At 40.1% G+C, this 18397-nt stretch overlaps 1 protein-coding gene across 1 annotated transcript in view; it reads left to right on the top strand.

Moving 5' to 3' along the window:
- The window catches only part of SLC24A2 (solute carrier family 24 member 2), a 344409-nt gene that overhangs the window by 208107 nt on the left and 117905 nt on the right, over positions 1–18397 (top strand). Inside the window, exons 2-3 of the mRNA XM_042782499.1 lie at positions 3236–3274; positions 5901–6009. Of these exons, the coding sequence (XP_042638433.1) occupies positions 3236–3274; positions 5901–6009 (148 nt within the window). The remainder of the gene's footprint in view (positions 1–3235; positions 3275–5900; positions 6010–18397) is intronic.

Here is an 18397-nt window from a genome sequence, read left to right as displayed (position 1 = left end):
TCGATGCCTTCCTACCCCAGTGTGATTAAAACCTCTTTAAAATTGAATTCCTAACATAATCAGCAGCAAATTGCTAGGACAGAGAGGCTGCTTCAGGAAGCAATTAATGAAAGGCTGTCAGGTGAGTGTCAGGAATTATCAGTAGGCTGGGTGAGTCCCTGAAAATGGGCAATTACTATCCTGTGTCACACTTTGAATCTCTCTGCAACATGGCTATATAAAAGGAGAGCAAAGGGGTGTTTTAATGGCCTCTAATGGCAATCCTACTTCGGTAGTGATACTGCCTCGGAAACCCAAGGAGGGGTCGCTATGAGTCTGGCCAACTCGATGGCAAATAACAACAACAACAATGCCATGTATGTGTATATCCAAATTTATAAGTTATGACCTATTATATATTCACATCTGCAAATCATACTTGAAAGAAAATTAATGATGTCAAATTCAAGTAACATGAAACTATAGGAAATTTTGTAAAGGATTTCAGACCTTTCTCTGCACTCTATGCAGAAAATAGTCTGTGCACACGGCATTGTCCTTCCACTTACTGTGTCTTACAATCCTCCCTTCATATGATGGAAAAGGGAGTCAATGGGTAGATATTTGTTCTTCCTGTCAGACCAAAAAACAGACTTGGATTTTTTGTATTCCTTCCTCAAGTGATCGTTTTAAATATATTTTTAAGAATGCAAACTCTTAGTTGGCGATATTTTTGCTGTTATGAGAACTGCCCTTTTCTCTCCTCAGTTTCATCCTATTCTTCATGTTCTGTGGTAGAACAAAAATGGATGTATCAATACCAGCTCATAATTACGTGCCTCCCTTTTACAAGGTGTAAATTTGCTAACTAAGGAGGCGGGCTCTGACAGTTAATCTGGATGAATGTCCAAAGGCTATGCTGCTGTACTAGATCATTCCCCTGGGGGATTGTTCTGTAGAATGTGGGGCCATTTGTCGAGCTGTCTGATGTGGAAGGAGAGAAAATGAAAGGGCCTGCCAGAGAGAAACAGAATCATACAGAGCCTTTCAGAGCAAAAAAAAAAGGAAATCAAAGGACAGCTTCTAGTCCATTCCAGTCCCTAAGCATGTTTTTGTGAACTGGGGCACCAGAGATGTTTTCTTATTAGTGTTTTTAGGGAAGTCGCTGAAAAAAAGCCCCCCCCCCCAATCGGAGGATTATGGCAAATGTAATGATGGCCACTGGCTGTGCTCCAAAATCACCAACTCAGGACCCTCCTGTCACTGTCTGAGGCTTACAAGCTCTTCAAGGATCTGTAAAAAATGATTGAAACTTAGAGGAGAAATTACATATTGGTATTGATTCCCAAAAGAAGCCTGGGAGAGCAACAGTTAACGTTCAGCTGCTAACCAAAAGATTGGCAGATGGAATCTACTAGCTGTTCTGGGAGAAAGGAACACGGGTGATATGCTCCCATATTAGATTACAGACTAGAAAACCCTATGGAGCAATTTTACTCTGTCCTGTAAGATTGCCACAAGTCAGAATCGACTCAATGGCACACAACAGCATTGACTCCAAAATAAATAAATAAACGAACCAGTTGCCATCAAGTTAGTTCCAACTCATGGTGATCCCATGGGTGTCAGAGTAAAATTGTGCTCCATTGGGTTTTCAGTAGATGATGGTTTTGGAGGTAGATTGTAGAATCTTTCTTCTGAGGTGCCTCTGGGTAGACCAGAACCTCCAACCTGTGAGATAACAGCTGAGCCCATTAACTGTTTGCACCACCCAAGAACTCCAAAAAGGTATCTATAGAGATCAAAATTATTACATGTTGAGTTTAATATCTGTAAAAGATTTAATATCAGCTTCATTGAATATTAAACTTAGCATTTTTTTTTAATTAGTTTACGTGTGAAACCAAAGTGTGTATTCAATTTCTCACTTTCCAAGATTTCTGAGACTGCATAGAGGTTGCCAAGAACTAGTTACAGCCAATCATAAATGAATTGCACATAGCCAAATGATTTCAAATGCAAGATTATATGAATCCTTCCCATTTTGCTATTTAAAACATCTATATCTGGTGTGAGCTGTGGGAGCATTTCAGTGTGTTTTATAAGATGTGTGTGGTGGAACCTAAAAAAGAAAGAGAGCCTAGAGCTGAGGTGAAGATTTTTAAAGAGCTCTGCTCTGTCTACTCTTCTCCACGTGTGTGATTATACCTGAAGATGCAGGTCTGCTTCGATGCTAATGGGCGTGACCAGATGGCAAGATAGGAAGGAAGGTTCTGGTTTATTCTTGCTGTATGCACCTGTAGTTGAAAAGCAGTGACTTTTGACCTTAGCACAAGAAAGTGTACAGGGAATGAGCTTACAAGGCACCTATTCATAGTTGGAAGCTCACAGGGTGGTGCCTGGTTCCAGTGAAGAAACAGATTTCATATTGAGCTGGGGCAGCAAAGCCTCCAGTTAGGTCACGTGGGTAAAATCCCAGTGTTCCCTTATCTGAGTTGTGTTCTCTCCCAGCAGATGATCAGGGCCTTCATGTGTCCTTGTGTTCTAGTCAGATTTCCCCTGATAGGGATTTCCATTTCATTTGAGGTGGCAGGGGCGGAAGACAAATTGGGTTATCTGAATTCCCTGTTCACTGATCCTAGTTTACTCAAGGCCAACTTCTTTAGGCTTTCTTTTATTCATCACCCATGAGGCTATGGATGCTGAATCCCTCCAAAAAAGATGGGGAAAATGACACTTCTTTGTAACCCCATCCCCTAACAATATTTACAATAGTAGTTTGGTATAATCCTTGCAGACTTTTTTTCTTTGCAACTATAAAAATATCAATAATTTAATTTTGTTTATAAAATTAAATACTAAATAAAGGTTTTTAAATGTTTTTTTTCCCCACTTAACAATGCATCTTAGATATTTCTCCATGCCAGTACACATGGACTTACCTCATTCTTTATAGTGACCACATGGTATTCCACTATATGGCTGGGCCACCGTTTATTTATCTCCCTTCTATTGCTGAGCATTTAGGTTGGTCATTCAACTGTGACCTTTTAGAATGCATCATGTGTCTAAAGAAATCATTATACACTGGCTAGAAATATATTCCATTAGTTCCTCATGTTTGCTTAACCCACTCGGGAACAGAAGCAACCAAATCGTCCCTACACTGATGCTTGTTATTAAATGTAAAACCCATGTGTGATTTGCTGTTTATTTATTTCTTTGTCTTTTGTTTTTGCCTTTTCCTCTTATGCAGTCATCTACAGCCAGGGACAAGGATGAGCAGGCTTTACCGGTAGGAAGCAGTGGCCTTGTCTGTCCCTGTTCATGTGCCTGTGGAGAGAAGCGGGGAAGGGGGAGGAGATGGGTCATATGTTCAACAAATCATCCTCTCCCTTGGAATATTTAAGTATTTAACCTGCTGATGTGTATGTATTCTCTGCACTACAATCAGTGATGATTGAATTCTGATATTCACTGACAAATTATTTCTGGGACTAGGTTTCTGAAAGTTCGAATTCTCTCTTCCATTTGATGTGAACTTTTATAGGAATTCAAAGAGTGAGATATTTCCTAATTGCATTCCAAGGGATGCTGTGCTGATATCTGGGGCCATTTTGGGATCCTAGAGCATGGTATCTATTTCTCCATGTATTTGCATGCACATACTTGTTGGCTTGAAATTTCTTTTGGTCCCATCAAAAGAAATACTGCATGACACCTATATATTAAATATATACATAATGCCCAAAAGAATGTTTTAAGTTCTCCTATTCTAATAAAGATCTTCACAGCAGAGTTCTTCTAGTTTCCCAAAGTAAAGACCATAGTAACAGTGATTATTATAAATGATTAACAACAAACACATTGTTCATTTCCTATCCTATTAATATATCACATTTTATATTGTGCATTGTGACAAGGAAATGACTTTCAGAGTTCTTGTGTTCAGTCACCAAACTGCAATTACATTCCATTCAAGTCTCCTAACCTTATCGGTAAAATCCTTTGAACCCTAATCATCTGAGTAACCTATCACGTAACACAATGCATTAAAATGTTAGGAAATTCAAGGCTCAAAGGACTAGTAATGAAGATACATGCATGACCTTTTCCTTTCTCCTGTAATGCTCAAAGCAAGGACTAGTGACATTCATTGACAGCCCATATGATATGCCATGTTCAGTACCAGGTTAGCAGTACAGACCCAGTCCCTTCCTTGAGGAGCTCCCGGTCTGGTTCACCCTTGAAATACCATTAATCCCTCTGATTCTTATTCAATTCCTCTTGAATTAGGAATATGATTTCTAGCAAAATAACAGCTGTAACAAAATCACACTAAGAAAGTCAGATTTCTCCATGAATCTTTTGCTGAGATTTTACCCAAACTTCAACCTCACTATGGGTTTCATGTTCATCTCTAAATGTATGGACCATGATTGTTTATAAGTGCTCTACAAAATAAGAGACCTGTGGACAATAGATTGGAAACACTGCCCAAATTAATCAAATTAACCAGATTTCCTTAATGTTAGATTTAATGGTCTCCTATGTACCCTGAATCTCCAAAGATGTATTCATCTAGGATGTAGCACTTCCCAAGTGTATTTAACCATGGAGTGTCTTAGGATACTTTTCTTGGAAAGTCCCATTATGGGCTGGATAATCATGGAATATTTGGAAAAACCCAGTAATGTAGAGAATTGGAAGACTTAGTGGGAAAGATTATTTTATTTTTACTTGACCCCAGAAAATTTGCAACCAAAAGTTCTATAAAAAATAAATTATCTTATAGTACTACCCCCTTCCCTCTTAAAAGCTTAACTGCTTCTGAATCATCTTTCCTAGTGATGAACGGAGAAAATAGCACAAAATCAACCAGACAAGGGAAAAAAGTCCTTACCTACTTAGGATAAACATTTATCTATCTTTTTTTCTTTTCTATCTTTTTTTTTTTTTTTTTTTTTTTTTTTTTTTTTTGAAAATAAAAGAAAAAGCGTTTGTTGCTAACCACATCTCCAGAATTTGATTCTTTCTCTTTTACTTATCAGTTCCATTGTTGGGCCAAAAGCTCACAATTTATAGGAGTTTATGCAAAAGGATCCCTCATTTGAAGTCAAGCAGGTTTTCCATGGTTTTATGATACATGGTCCTGCCTCTTCAAATCCTACCGCACAGACTTAAGGGTTCTGGATTAGAACTATGGTCCACAGGATGGAGATGAGGTACCCCAGGGTTGTGCCAGATGATCCTCTGGGGAGCAAGAAGAGAATATTAGCACCTCTGTAATTTACTTTCTTTATCATTCTTAATTAAATTTTTTGTAATATATATCTGCTCATATTAGTATGTGTGTATATATATATGTGTGTGTATCTATCTATATATCTGTAGATTTAGATATAATTATGCACATACAGTAAAAACATTTTTCTGGTAGAGTGTAGAATCCACAAATTTCAGGGACCACCTACTAGTTTAGATAACAGTCTTTGAGTGAAACAGACCTGAGATCCATTCCCCTATCCTCCACTTTTTACCTGTATGACTGGGACCTGTCATTTCACTTTTCTGAGACCAAGTTTTCTCATCTTCCTAAAGGGAATAATAATATCTACTTTATAGGAGTCATCTTGAGAATGAGATAAACTAATGGATATGAATCATACTGCATGTTGCCTGGCATATACTAAGCTGTAAAAATATGGTAGCAATCAATTCATTTATTAGAACAGCATGGGAGAATATCATTCCTCCATGAGGTTTGAAAAGGACTTTGAAAAGCTTTGGTTTTCTAGTGTGTGATCATGTGACAGAAATGAGTGACTTATCTAGTGAGATAAGGTCAGGATCTTATCTATACTGCTCTCTCCTCTCATTTCTGAGAACTAACAGCATCTCTGTCTGATTTCTCTGCTCAGGCTAAGCCACGTCTGCAGCGAGGTGGAAGCTCTGCCTCTCTTCACAACAGTCTCATGAGGAATAGCATCTTCCAGCTCATGATACACACCCTGGACCCACTCGCTGAAGGTAAAACTCAGGCTTGGGTTTGGAAGGTTGTTATGAAGGAAAGAGGATGTGAAAAAATCTTCTCTCCCTATAACGCATGTTTATGCTTCTGTCATTGAAGCCTACTAGTATCCTCTAGTTTAGCATCTGCCAGGGGAAGCCCTGACCCCAGGTATGCTTTGTCTACAATGGATCAGTTCACCATTAGTGATTTTTGGACCAGGAATAGGATCTGAGGTCCATATGTACATTCTGTCTTTTGATGCCTCCAGCATAAATAGTTTGTTATGAGACATAAAAGACAAAAAGATTTCCCTCCCTCCAGCTAGAGTAACAGTTCTTGTATCATCCTTCCTGAGTTTCAAAATGAAGTTTTGTGTGAAGATGAATTGTGTGCCAAAAAAAAAAAAAGAAGAAGAAGGAGAAGGAAACAAGAATGCCATGACTTAGGAGGGCTGAGAGTAGACAATTTAGGGAAGAATGTTTGCCAAACTTTGTTGTTTGTTGATTCTTTGGTAACTGGAGGATGGGGGTGAATATCTAAGCATCTATAGAACCTTCTCTAAAATAACTGCTTAGGATCCATCATTGGAGACCCAGGAGGCCTGGTTCACCTCCAAGGGTAATCATTTGAAGCATCACAAAGAATTTGGAATTGTGTTCTAGTTTTATCCATTCACAATGAAACCAAACACGTTTCTTAAATTGTTTAACTATCTTTAAAAATTATTTTTTCAAATAGATAGATATATGATGTGTCAAGTTATGCCACTAACAAGAAGCTCAAATATAACCAACTTGGTTCTCCCTCATCCCTGGACCTTATCATTAGACTTGATGTTCTCTAAGGATAGTAGGAATCTTTGAAGCATGGCTTGGGAAAGAGGCCTCTGCTGCTGAATGAACAGATAGCATCAGATTGCCAAATATGTCCCAGAAATCAGAGATCACACCCAACATTAAGCTTTACCAAATAATTTCAAGAGTACAGGTAATCAACAGGCTCAGAAGAAGCAGAGAAAAATCTGCAACCTGAGGGTGGCTCCCCAGGTTCTGTCTTCCCTAATAGGACATACACCTCACCCAGAATGATAGGTGATGTCTACAGGATCCCCTTTCACAGAGAAGCATTTCACTGATGAAACATCTCCATTTTATGCCCCCAGAGAGTTGTATACCTGCTATGATAGTCCACAAGGAGCCCTGCTTCATAGATCTTGGTTTCCATTTATGAGAAGTGATCTTTAGCCAAATGCAATGCATAAAGCATTTGCCTGCTAACCAGAAGGTTGGCTGTTCAAACCCACCAGCCACTCCATGGAAGGCAGACTGGGCAATCTACTTTCATAAAGATTTACTGCCTTGGAAACCCAGTGGGGGTCGCTATGAGTCAGAATCAACTCAATGGCAGTGGGCTTGGTTTTTTGGAATCCTTAGCCAAGAACATCCTAAGTATCTTTACCCTATTTATCTAGACAAGAGCCCTGGTGGTACAGTGTTAAAGTGCTCAGCTGCCAACCAAAAGGTTGGTAGTTCGAACCCACAAGCTACTTTGTAGGAAAAAAATGTGACAGTCTGCTTCTTTAAAGATTATACCTTTGGAAACATTATGGGACAACTCTACTCTCATCTGTAGGGTTGCTGTGAGTCGGAGTCACCTCAAAGGCAATGGGTTTGGTTTTTTTGGAGGTCCATTTGGCAAGGAGATTAGTTCTGGTCAACATTCTTTTCTTTTTCCTGGATACAAACCCAGGAGAGAAGTGAAGGTCAAAGGCCAACTGCTTTAATGCCTTCCTCCCAATCACTAAGAAGTTGTGTGACTTTGGGCAAGTTTGGGTCTCTCTAGTACTTAGTATCTCCATCTGTAGTAATAGTCGGTTACCTTAGTTTGTACTTTACTGTTTACAAAGCATTTTCATACCCATGAACTTATGCTTCAAGTAATACTTCATAGCTTACATTATCCTTATTTCATAGCACATTCTACCACCAAAATAGATCTCCAGTGTATCTCTGTCTCCACTGCCAGCACTTTATTCCATGCCATCCTTATTGCTTGCCTGAACTTCTACAATAGCTTCCTAACTAGTCTGCCACTTTCTTCATTTCCCCTCTATCCTTATTTTCCACACAGCAGCCCAAGCAATTGTCTTAAAAAGTAAATAAGATTGTGTCAATCCTACTTAGAACCTTCTGTGGCTTCCCTTTGCTCTTAGGAAAATTGCAAAAACCACCCTGTGGTCTACATGATCTGACTCCTGCCTCTTGCTCCAGTCTCAACTGGTTAAGCCATATGGACCTTTCTGTCCCTCAAGCAGAAATCTCTTCCCTACCTCAGGGGCTTTGCATAGTCTTTTCCTTCTACCTGGAACACTTCCTTCTACCTCATTTTCCCTGGCTTTACCCCTACCCATTCTTCAGCACTGTCTAAATGACACTTCCTGATTATCCTGTATAAACCAGGGTACCCAATCATCATCTTTCTTGCTCACATTACAAGTTATGTGATAATTTGTCTACTGCCCGTCTTCCCCAGGATGCAGTAAGCTTCTTGAGGGTAAGGATTCTATTGTGTTCCCTAGGGAGCTCTGGTAGCATAGTGCCTAAAGCACTTGACTGCTAACCAGAAGGCTGGTGATTCAAACCCACCAGCCACTCCTCGGAAGGAAGGTGGGGCAATCTACTTCCATAGTGATATTGCCTCGGAAACCCAAGGAGGGCTCACTATGAGTCGGTCCGACTCGACGGCACATAACAACAACAACAGTTGTCCCTAAGGCCTAGTATAGTACCTGGCACACAGCAACTGCTTAGCCTCTGAAAGATTAAACAACTTGGTCAAATTCACGTTATTGACCTGATATTCACGCATTATCAAAGCCCTCTGATGCATAGGTTTAAGATTATAGGTGAATTGTATCTTCATTATTCTGAGCTACCATCTTCTCCACCTCATTGCTCTGGAGAACCATGCGCAAGAAGAAAGCAATTTTATGAGCAAGCAACTAAGGATGTTTTTGACAAGGCAGTATTATGTAGTAATTAAGAGGATAAACTCCAGAGCCAGACTCTCTTAGTCCAAATTCCAGCTCTGCATTTACTAGTTGTGTGACCTTGGGTAAGTTAATTAACCTCTGTATCTCAATTTCCTCATCTATAAATTGGGGGTGATAACAAAAACATTGTTCTGCATCCTATTTTGGTGAGTAGTGGCTGGTGTCTTAAAATGTTGCAAGGGGCCATCTAAGATGCAGCAATTGGTCTCTCCTCCTCTGGAGCAAAGAAGAATGAAGGAAACCAAAGACACATGGAAACAATTAATCTAAAGGTCTAGTGGACCATGCAAACCTCAGCCTACATGACTTTGAAATCTGAAGAAATGGTGCCCAAATATGAAACAAAATTCAAAATCTTAAAAAAAGGACCAGTCTTAGTGGTCTAAGAGAGACTGGTGAAACCCTGAGACTATGGCCCCTAGTCACCCTTTGGGCCTGGAATAGAACTCACTTCCGTAGCTTCCAGCCAAACAATAGACAGGCATATAGGGTGAACATTTACACCAGGTAGGTACACTCCTTAGAACAATCAGTCATCGAAGATCAGAAGGGCAGTATTTGTTCAGAGGGCAGGAATGCATGGGAAAGAAGGACACAGGAAAAATGTACCCACAGGGAGGAAGTGACAAGAGGGCTGTTACATTGTAGGGATTGCAGTCAGTGTCATGAAATAAAATATGTAAGGACTGTTGTACAGAAGGTGAATTTGCTCTGTAAACTTTCACCCAGATCACAATTTTTAAAAAATTGGGAATAATATATGGTGATGTCTACATCATGGGTTTGTTGTAAGGATTAATAGAAGAAATACATATATATCCTTTAAAGCACTGCCTACTACATAACTTACATAACTGGGAGCTCTGGTGGCATAGTGTCTACGGCATTTGACTGCTAACCAGAAGGCTACTGGTTCAAACCCACCAGCCACCACTCCTTGGAAGGAAGATTGGGCAATTCTTCCGTAGTGATACTGCCTCGAAAACCTGCCATGAGTCAGATCCGACTCTACGGCAGTGCATTGCATTTGTCTGTGAACTACGTAATAGGTACTATATGCAGGTTTGAAGTTACTCTCCTTCATGATTTTGAAAAATAGTACAGCACGTGATTTTTAAAAATTAAAAATATTCAAAGGGTTATGAGGAAAAATATTTCCCTTCTCCATCAACACCCCAGTTCTTTCTTGTCCCTCAGTTCTCCCCAGAGAAAACTATGGTTATCAATTTCTTAGAGATTCTTCCAGAAATGTTCTATGCATACACAACTCTGTGTGTGGGAGGGGGAAGGTGCTTGCATACACACAGATCTCAACCACTGAAAATTCTCTGGGTTTTGTTTAGGGGAATTCAGTTTCTGGTAGGCTTATTTTTGATTTTTCAGATGGAGGAACTGTTTTATCTTTTGTTTCTGTGAGATAAGAGCTAGGGAATCTAGGTTTTCTGTGGCTCAGAGTGTGGCCATCCGTGATTTTCCAGAACACCTGGCACTTGTGGCACTGTGCTGCAATTAAACTGTTTGTTCCCACTGTAGCAAGATGTGCCTTCTGAATCCAAGCACCCGCTTTCAAGGTTAAACCTCTGCCTGAAAGTCATAGAGGGCTCCAGTGGAGTGAATCTGCAAGAACACTGAAGCCATAATCAGTTCTGGGCTTGAGTGATTAGAAAATATGTAAAGCACTTCAATGCTATAAAATTGCTCCATAGCACAAGCCAAGATTGCTCTGGTATGTTTCCCCAAAAATTCACAATCATTTTTTTCATTCCAAGCATAGCCAAAAAAATTAACCCACTGCTCTCAGAAATAGTCATTTCTCTTTTAGTTTGCATCTGATCACTTGAATTCACATGTCTTCATGCCAAACCTTTTAACAATGTAGAATGTGCTGGTTATGTCCCCAGGTTAACAGCATGACACTTCAAGAACTCCCCCATTGCACTAAGGACAATATGTAGATGTTCACCAGTTCCTGATGTTCACCTGACTAGTGCATTGGCCCTAGTCAGGCACCAACATGCCGTGCTGTTGGTGTTCAGAAGGGAAAGTACTCAACTTTATTTGAAAACATCATCTAGGACTGATGACCTGTGCAAAGACTTTTTCCTTTGTGTCTTCTATGGCATTCAGGTGTTTTCATCTTCCAAAGTCCAGTGATTGGGTCCTTGCTAAAGGCTTTAATTAGTGGTTGGTACAATCTCTGAGCCTGAGTCATAGGATCCAACAATGTTTGTGTTTCAGTTTCCTGTTGCCATGCAACAAATCACCCCAAGACCACCAGCTTTTTATTGTTCATGATTTTGTGGATCAGAAATTTGGGTAGGACTCAGCAAGGTGACTCTTCTTTTCTAAGTAGTATCCATGAAGTTTACTTAATGGTATTCACCTGGTGGATGCACTGGTTGAAAGGTTCAGTAGGGACAGTTTGAAGACAGGGCTCACCTGGGACCCTCTGCCTCTCCATATTGCCTCAGGACCTTTCCACATGGTCTGTCTGGTAGGATAGTCAAACTTCTTTCATAGTGGCTAAGAGTTCTAAGAGCAAACCTTCTAAGAAGCCCAGGTAGAAACTGTGAAGCTTTGTGTAACCTAGCCTGGAAGTCCTAAAACATCACTCCTGCTGCATACTATCAGTGGAGCAAGTCACTAATGGCAGCCTAGACTCAAGGAGAGGGAAACAACCCCACTTTTCAATGGAGGAATAACAAAGAATTGATGACATCTTTCATGTAACCCAATCTATTTTGGGGAAACAGATCACTGATTGGTTCATCTGTCCATTATTCATTGGTGTGCTCTAGGCAGACCACACTGGGTTGGAAGGGCAAAGTGGAGGTTGGCCTGTCTGAGTCACAATTTAACCCAAACAACAGTAAGCAATGCCTTCCATAGCCACAAAATTCCAAATAGGACATTATTCATGAAGCAGAGAAATCTGCTTAAGACTCACATGAATTATTGGAATGAAGTTTTTTTTTTTATAAGAAAGCCCTGGAGAAACTAGAATTATCAGTCTTTGAAATCATGGCCTGGCTGTCAGAATTGATTTTTCTAATAAATTCAGTGTCTCATATCAACTTTAACATTTTCTCTAAACAAGCTATTATATTTACCCAGTTGTACATCTTTATGAACTGAAAAGGAGGATGCTGGATGTAGCACTTTTGAAATGAGAAGTCATTCCCATTATCAATTTGTCTAAGAACAATACCACCACTTCACATTTATTTAGCACTTACTTCAGGCCAAGCACTATGCTGTGTGCTCTACATAAACCATCTCCTTTAATCCTTACATTAGTCCTCCATCATTCAGATAAGGACATTAACATGTAAAGAGGTTGTGTCTCGAATCACCAAGGTGACATAGGAAGTAAATGGCAAAACCAGAATTTAAACTTATGTCTGCCTGGCTCAAAGTCTGTCCTTACCTCTTGTGCTTTTCTGATCATTGTGTAACCTTGTGTCCAACCCAGCGTCCTTCATCCTGGTGCAGACACCAGCCTAAATCTCAGACCTCTCACCCAACCCTGGACCAGTTAGAAATTCAGTCTATGTGATATGAATTCCTCATCCATAGCCTTTGCAGCAAGACACACTTCTCCAGCCTCACCTCCTTCCACAAAGTACACCATGTCCCCACAACACCTTGCTCTCAACATTCAGCATTTGCTCTAGCTTTCTTCCTCCCTGGCACGTGGAATTTCTGATGATCTAGCTGTCTAGGATGACTTGATACTACCCTGCACAAGAAAACGAACCCCATAGCCAGCTCCAGGCATGCCTTGTGACTAGGTGATGACAATGGAGAGATAGATGTGGGGACAATACAGGTAGAATGGCATCTGAATTTGGCCATGTAGCATATGTAGTCAGCAACTAATCTCAGATTCAGACTTCCTGAGTTCAAATCTTAGCTCACCCTCTTGCTCTGGGGCTTTGGAAAAGCTACTCATTGGACCTCATTTTTTTTTTTACTTCTAAAATGGGATAATGACAACACCACCATCGTTAGTTTATGATTGCTATTACTGAACCTCTTAGGGCTTTGGTTTCTTCATCTGTCAATGGAATAAAAATACTTCCTCTATTATACATTAATAGTGAGAACTCTATGCTATAATCTCCACAAAGCCCCTAATTAGTAGTTTGTGACTGTTGGCAATTATTTTTCAGTTAGAATTGTGTTCACCACACCTCTGACTTCCAGCCAAACAAAAGACAGGCATATGAGTTGAACATTTACCTGAGGTAGATACACTCCTTGGAGAAAACAATCATGGGAGAAAAAAGGGCTGTTTATAAACAGGGAAACATCTCAGGGAGCAGAAGTGCATGGAGGGATGGACACAGGGAAGAGGTAACTATCAGGAGGAAGTATGAGGGGAGCTGTTGCATTGGGGTAAATTGTAGTTAATGTCATGAGACAGTATGGGAAGTGCTGTATGAAAAGTGAATTTGCTCTGTAAATTTTCACCCAAATCACAATTAAAAAAAAAAAAAAAGGTATTGAGTTCAGTGTCATGTAACAGAACCCAACTGCAATGGTTTACCTTACTAGAGTTTTATTTTTCTTATTTAACAAAAGCCTAGTAGTGAGCAGTCCAAGACTGATAACAAAAGACAGGCATAAGAGTTGCATGATAGCTCCATGCTACCATTAGGGGCCTAGTCTCATTCTGCTGTATTGTTATTGTAGTTCTCCTCCTCCTTCTCCTTCCCCTCCTCCTCCTTCTTGTTCTTCATTTTCTTCTCCTCTTTCCCCTCCTCCTCCAACTCCTCCTTCTTCCTGTTCTTCATCTTCTTCTCCTTCTCCCACCTCCTCCTCCCCTTTTCTCCTCTTCCCCCTCCTCCCTGTCCATCTCCCTCTCCCTCTTCCTCTCCTTCTCCTTCTTCTATCCACAGAATATGGCTCTCATCCTCATCCTTGGAAGATGGCAGCTACATCTCTCCTCTTCCTCAGCCCCCCATCATACTTGTGTTCTGGGCAGGAAGAAGAGAAGAGAAGAAGCTGTCTTTTCTCTTTCTTTTCCCTTTCTCTCTCTCTCTTTCTCTCTCTCTCTCTCTCTCTCTCTCTCTCTCTCTCTCTCTCTCTTCAGGAAAACATTAGTTTTTGAGATGCTCCACCCAGTAGACTCCCATTTACCTCACATGAGCCAGAACAGAGCTATGTGGCCACCATGAGTTCCAAAAGAAGCCAGAACTAGGCATTCTGCCTCCCCCAGACAAAAATCAGGGTCTTCTTGGTAAGGAAGAAGGGTGAATGGATATTAGGAAGCTGCCAGCAGTGTCTCCCACATAGCATCATTGCTACCACTTGGCAAGATTTGAAATTACTCTCTCCCCAGAATAACACCATGTGTTATTGTTGTTTGTTGCCCTTGGTATCTCTGAGAGGGCAAGATTTGGAGCAGGCATGTCTGTATTCCCAGTATGTGGCATATAGAGACCCCAATGCATATTTGCTGAATGAATTAAATGAATGAATTCTTGACTTTATAATATTTCTATTAGAGAAATATATGTCCCTAGCCATGTAGATTTTCTTAATTCATAACCTGTCAAAAGGCTCTTTGGTTGGGACCAGCAAAGTCCTATTTAATTGCTGGTTACCTGCATCAGTGAAGAGCAGTTGCATCTGGTTTGGGCACCATTGTATCTCCAGCCTCTATCACAGCAATGGCATTAAGTAGGTTCTTAGTAAATATTTGCTGGATGATGGAATCAGTCTCCCTCTAGTCCTGGAGTCACTACTGCAGTGGTAAATGTTTGCTTTCCACTTCTCACCTTCTTAATGAATTCTCCTGTCTCCCTCTTCTCTCCACACTCTTTATTCTTCTTTCATTTCTTTTCCTTCTCCTTTATAAATGGTTAGTTTGTGATATTTTGTGGTCCTAATTCTATATGTTCAAAGAATGACCATCACAGCTTATCTTGTCCATTCTTTCATTTTACAAATTCAGACACCTGTAAAATAGTGTCAGCTACGTAATTTAGTATTAAAGTGAGTGTGTTTGAGAAGAAAACTGCAAAAGGAGAAGCTTTTCAATTAATTTCTATAGATTCTAGGAAACCTACATTTCTAGTTTCTTCTAGAAGAAGTAGTTTCTTCTTCTTTTTAGAAATTCAACATATGATTTACATTTTTTTCACTGCCCAACAGGGTTCATCCAGTCAACTCCAGTTCATGACAATCCCATGCGTATCAGAGTAGAACTATGTTCCATACAGTTTTCAGTGGCTGGTTTTTTGGAAGCAAACACCACCAGGCCTTTCTTCCAAGGCGCCTCTGAGTAGATGCAAAACTCAAACTTTTAGGTTAGCAGTTTTTAGGTTTGCATCACCCGGGGACTCCTTTTTCACTGTAACAATTTTATTATCAATATCAACATTTAATATATAAGTATACTAAATACCTTAGAAGGCACAAAGTGGGAGTAGCAACCATTGGAGGTTCAAGTCCACTCAGAGTTGCCTTGGAAGAAAGACTTGATTATCTAGTTCCAAAACAGCAGCTGTTGAAAACCCTATGGAGCACAATTCTACTCTAATAAACATGTAGTTGCCATGAATGGGAATCAGCTTGACAGCAACTGGTTTGGTTAGTTTTGTTGTTGTTGTTTGTTTTTGTTTTAATGGGCCTGTAATTGGACTAAAGGATATTTCACTACAAACTTGAGATACTTTGTTATAGCACGTCCCTAAGCCTGATCTGTAATTCCCTTACACCTGTTTTTCATGATAAAATCTGCAGAATCTGTACTGAGATGTCTGAAAATGAACCGTACTCATAGTATGATACCTGCCCCATTTGCCAGTTGAAAGACAGCAAATGCTCCCCATGGTAAGCTCACGTCACATCAGCACAGCCAGTCTCTTCTGTTGTCACTTTCCAGCCAACACATGTATGTCACATTAGTTCAGCTCAATTTGGGGTGTATCCTGGGAGCATTTCTCCTGCCTTCCTGAGGGGTGGTTTTGCTGCATTGGTTCCTTCTCCTGTAGCTGTTGTAACATTGTGTTGCCATCTCTTCCATTGCTTTATCAGTTGCTCTCAGGCAATGGAGGTGAACAGGGGCTTTGGTGACCTGAATTCCAAAACATCTCGATTGTAAAACTTCACAAATGAGTAGTAAATATCTATTTTATTTTTTCTTTCACCATCTTTCCTGTACCCTAAATAGTGAAGTTTCAAACTTTATTATTTCTTTTAACAATATAACCTTTTGTTCACAGGAATTTCCACAAGACAGAGTAAATAGTTTAAAAAAAAAAAAAAAAACTGTTAAATCTAGTAAGAGTTTATGAATGTCAAATCCATTATCAATATGTTCAGTTCAACAGCCTTCCTCCCTGTAGATCAAACATAACATACATAACAACAAACATAAAAGAAATAAAGGCCACATTCACAATAGCAAGGAGCTCTGGTGGCACTGTGCTTAAGGCATTGGGCTGCTAACCAAAAGGTTGGTTGTTCAAACCCACCAGCTGCTCCACAGGAGAAAGATGAAGCAGTTTCCTTCCATAAAGATTAGCCTTGGAAACCTTATGGGGGTCACTATGAATCAGAATTGACTCAGTGGTAGCGTGTTTATTCATAATAGCAACAAGAGCATAAAGTACCAAAGATTAATCTAAAAGAAATATTTAATAACTTTATGGGGAAAAAACATAATCTTTACTGAAGAACATAAAAGAAAAAGATTGAGGTAATGTTGATATATTATGTCAGTTCTCCCCAGAATTAAGCTCTAAATGCAACTCAATCCTAATTAAAACCCTAGAAAGATTTTCAATGAATGCCATAACTTGATTTGTAAATCCACGCAGAATAATCAACAAGAGCAAAGACAATTTTGACAAAGATGAGCAAAGAGGGGAAGACTTTTATCACCAGAGAGCTAGATACATATCATGAAGCAGCAGCTGTTAGATGATCTGGTTGAAGTATTTGGGAGGAGAGGGATGAAGCTGGACCATTGTCAATGAGGGTATCTGCTGATGTGGCCTGTCAGGGCTCCATGGAAGGGAGAGTGAACACTGCTGCCCTACAGTAATCTCTTTACTGCTCTTGGGTGAAGTACTGTGAGGGAGAGGAGAGTGGCTTCTTGAAGTAACAAGGCACCCATTCTTTTATTATTATTGTGGTGGTGGTAGGGGCTGGTTGGTTGCTATTGATTCTTTTCCAACTCATGGCAACCACATGTATGCAGAGTAGAATTCCTCCCAACAGGTTTTCAAAGCTTTGACCTTTTGGAAGCAGATCACCAGACCTGTCTTCCAAGGCACATCTGGTTGGGTTTGAATTGCCAGCCTTTCAGCTAGTAGTTGAGCACTTAACTGTTTATGCCACACAGGCCCTCTATTGTTATTGTTGTTTAATTGTGGTCAAAAGATATGTAACAAAACATCTGCCAACTAAACATTTTTACATGTACCATTCAGTGACATTGATTATGTTCATCATGTTGTACAACCAATACATACATTCATTTCCAAATTTGTCCATCACACTTAGTAGAAGTTCAGTGTCCCTTAAGCAATGTCTCCTTTCCCCTTCCCTCTCACCCATGATAAAACAAAAAAAAATGAAACTATCACCATTGAGCCAGTTCCAACTCGTGGCAACCTCATGTGTTACAGAGTAGAACTGCTCCATAGTATTGGCTGTCATCTTTATGGAAGATATTTGCCAGGCCTCTCTTCTGTAGATAGCCACTAATAAAACTTTGGCCTCTATACTTGTGCCTATTCTAGATATTTCGTATAAGTGGAATCTTACAATATTGTCCTTCAAGGCACATTCTTGAAGCACTGAATGCACACATTGATGGATGCAGCATCACATCATGACAAGTACATATTAATAAACCAAATCTGTAAATGCTGCCCTGGGTTTACAGCGCTTAGCACAGTGGCTGCACAGAGCAAGCACTCAATGGAGATGAGCTCTGCTTCTGCCATATCTGATGGAAATTCCTATCATTGTATGAACCCTAGGGAATGTACATAAGGAAAGTGTTCCTGGAGAGAGAGTCAGTCAGGGCTCTCTAGAGATACAGAACCAGTAGGATGTGTACATATAGAGTGATAAATACACATACACACACACACACACATACATATATAATCAAAATCCCATTGCCATTGAGTAGATTCCAACTCATAGTGACCCAATAAGACAGAGTAGAATTGCCCCATGGAGTTTCCAAGGCTGTAATCTTGAGGAAAGCATACTGTCACATCTTTTTCCCACAGAGCCACTGAGTAGGTTCGAACCACCAACCTTTCAGTTAGCAGCCAAGCGCTTAACTACTGCACCATCAGAGCTTGTGTGTGTGTGTGTGTGTGTGT

This window comes from Orycteropus afer, unplaced genomic scaffold, assembly GCF_000298275.1.
Source record: "Orycteropus afer afer isolate SDZICR_OR568_19922 unplaced genomic scaffold, OryAfe1.0 scaffold00345, whole genome shotgun sequence".
Classification (NCBI taxonomy): Eukaryota; Metazoa; Chordata; class Mammalia; order Tubulidentata; family Orycteropodidae; genus Orycteropus; species Orycteropus afer.
Note: the sequence above shows the minus strand (reverse complement) of the source record. Positions and strands in the feature narration are given on the sequence as shown.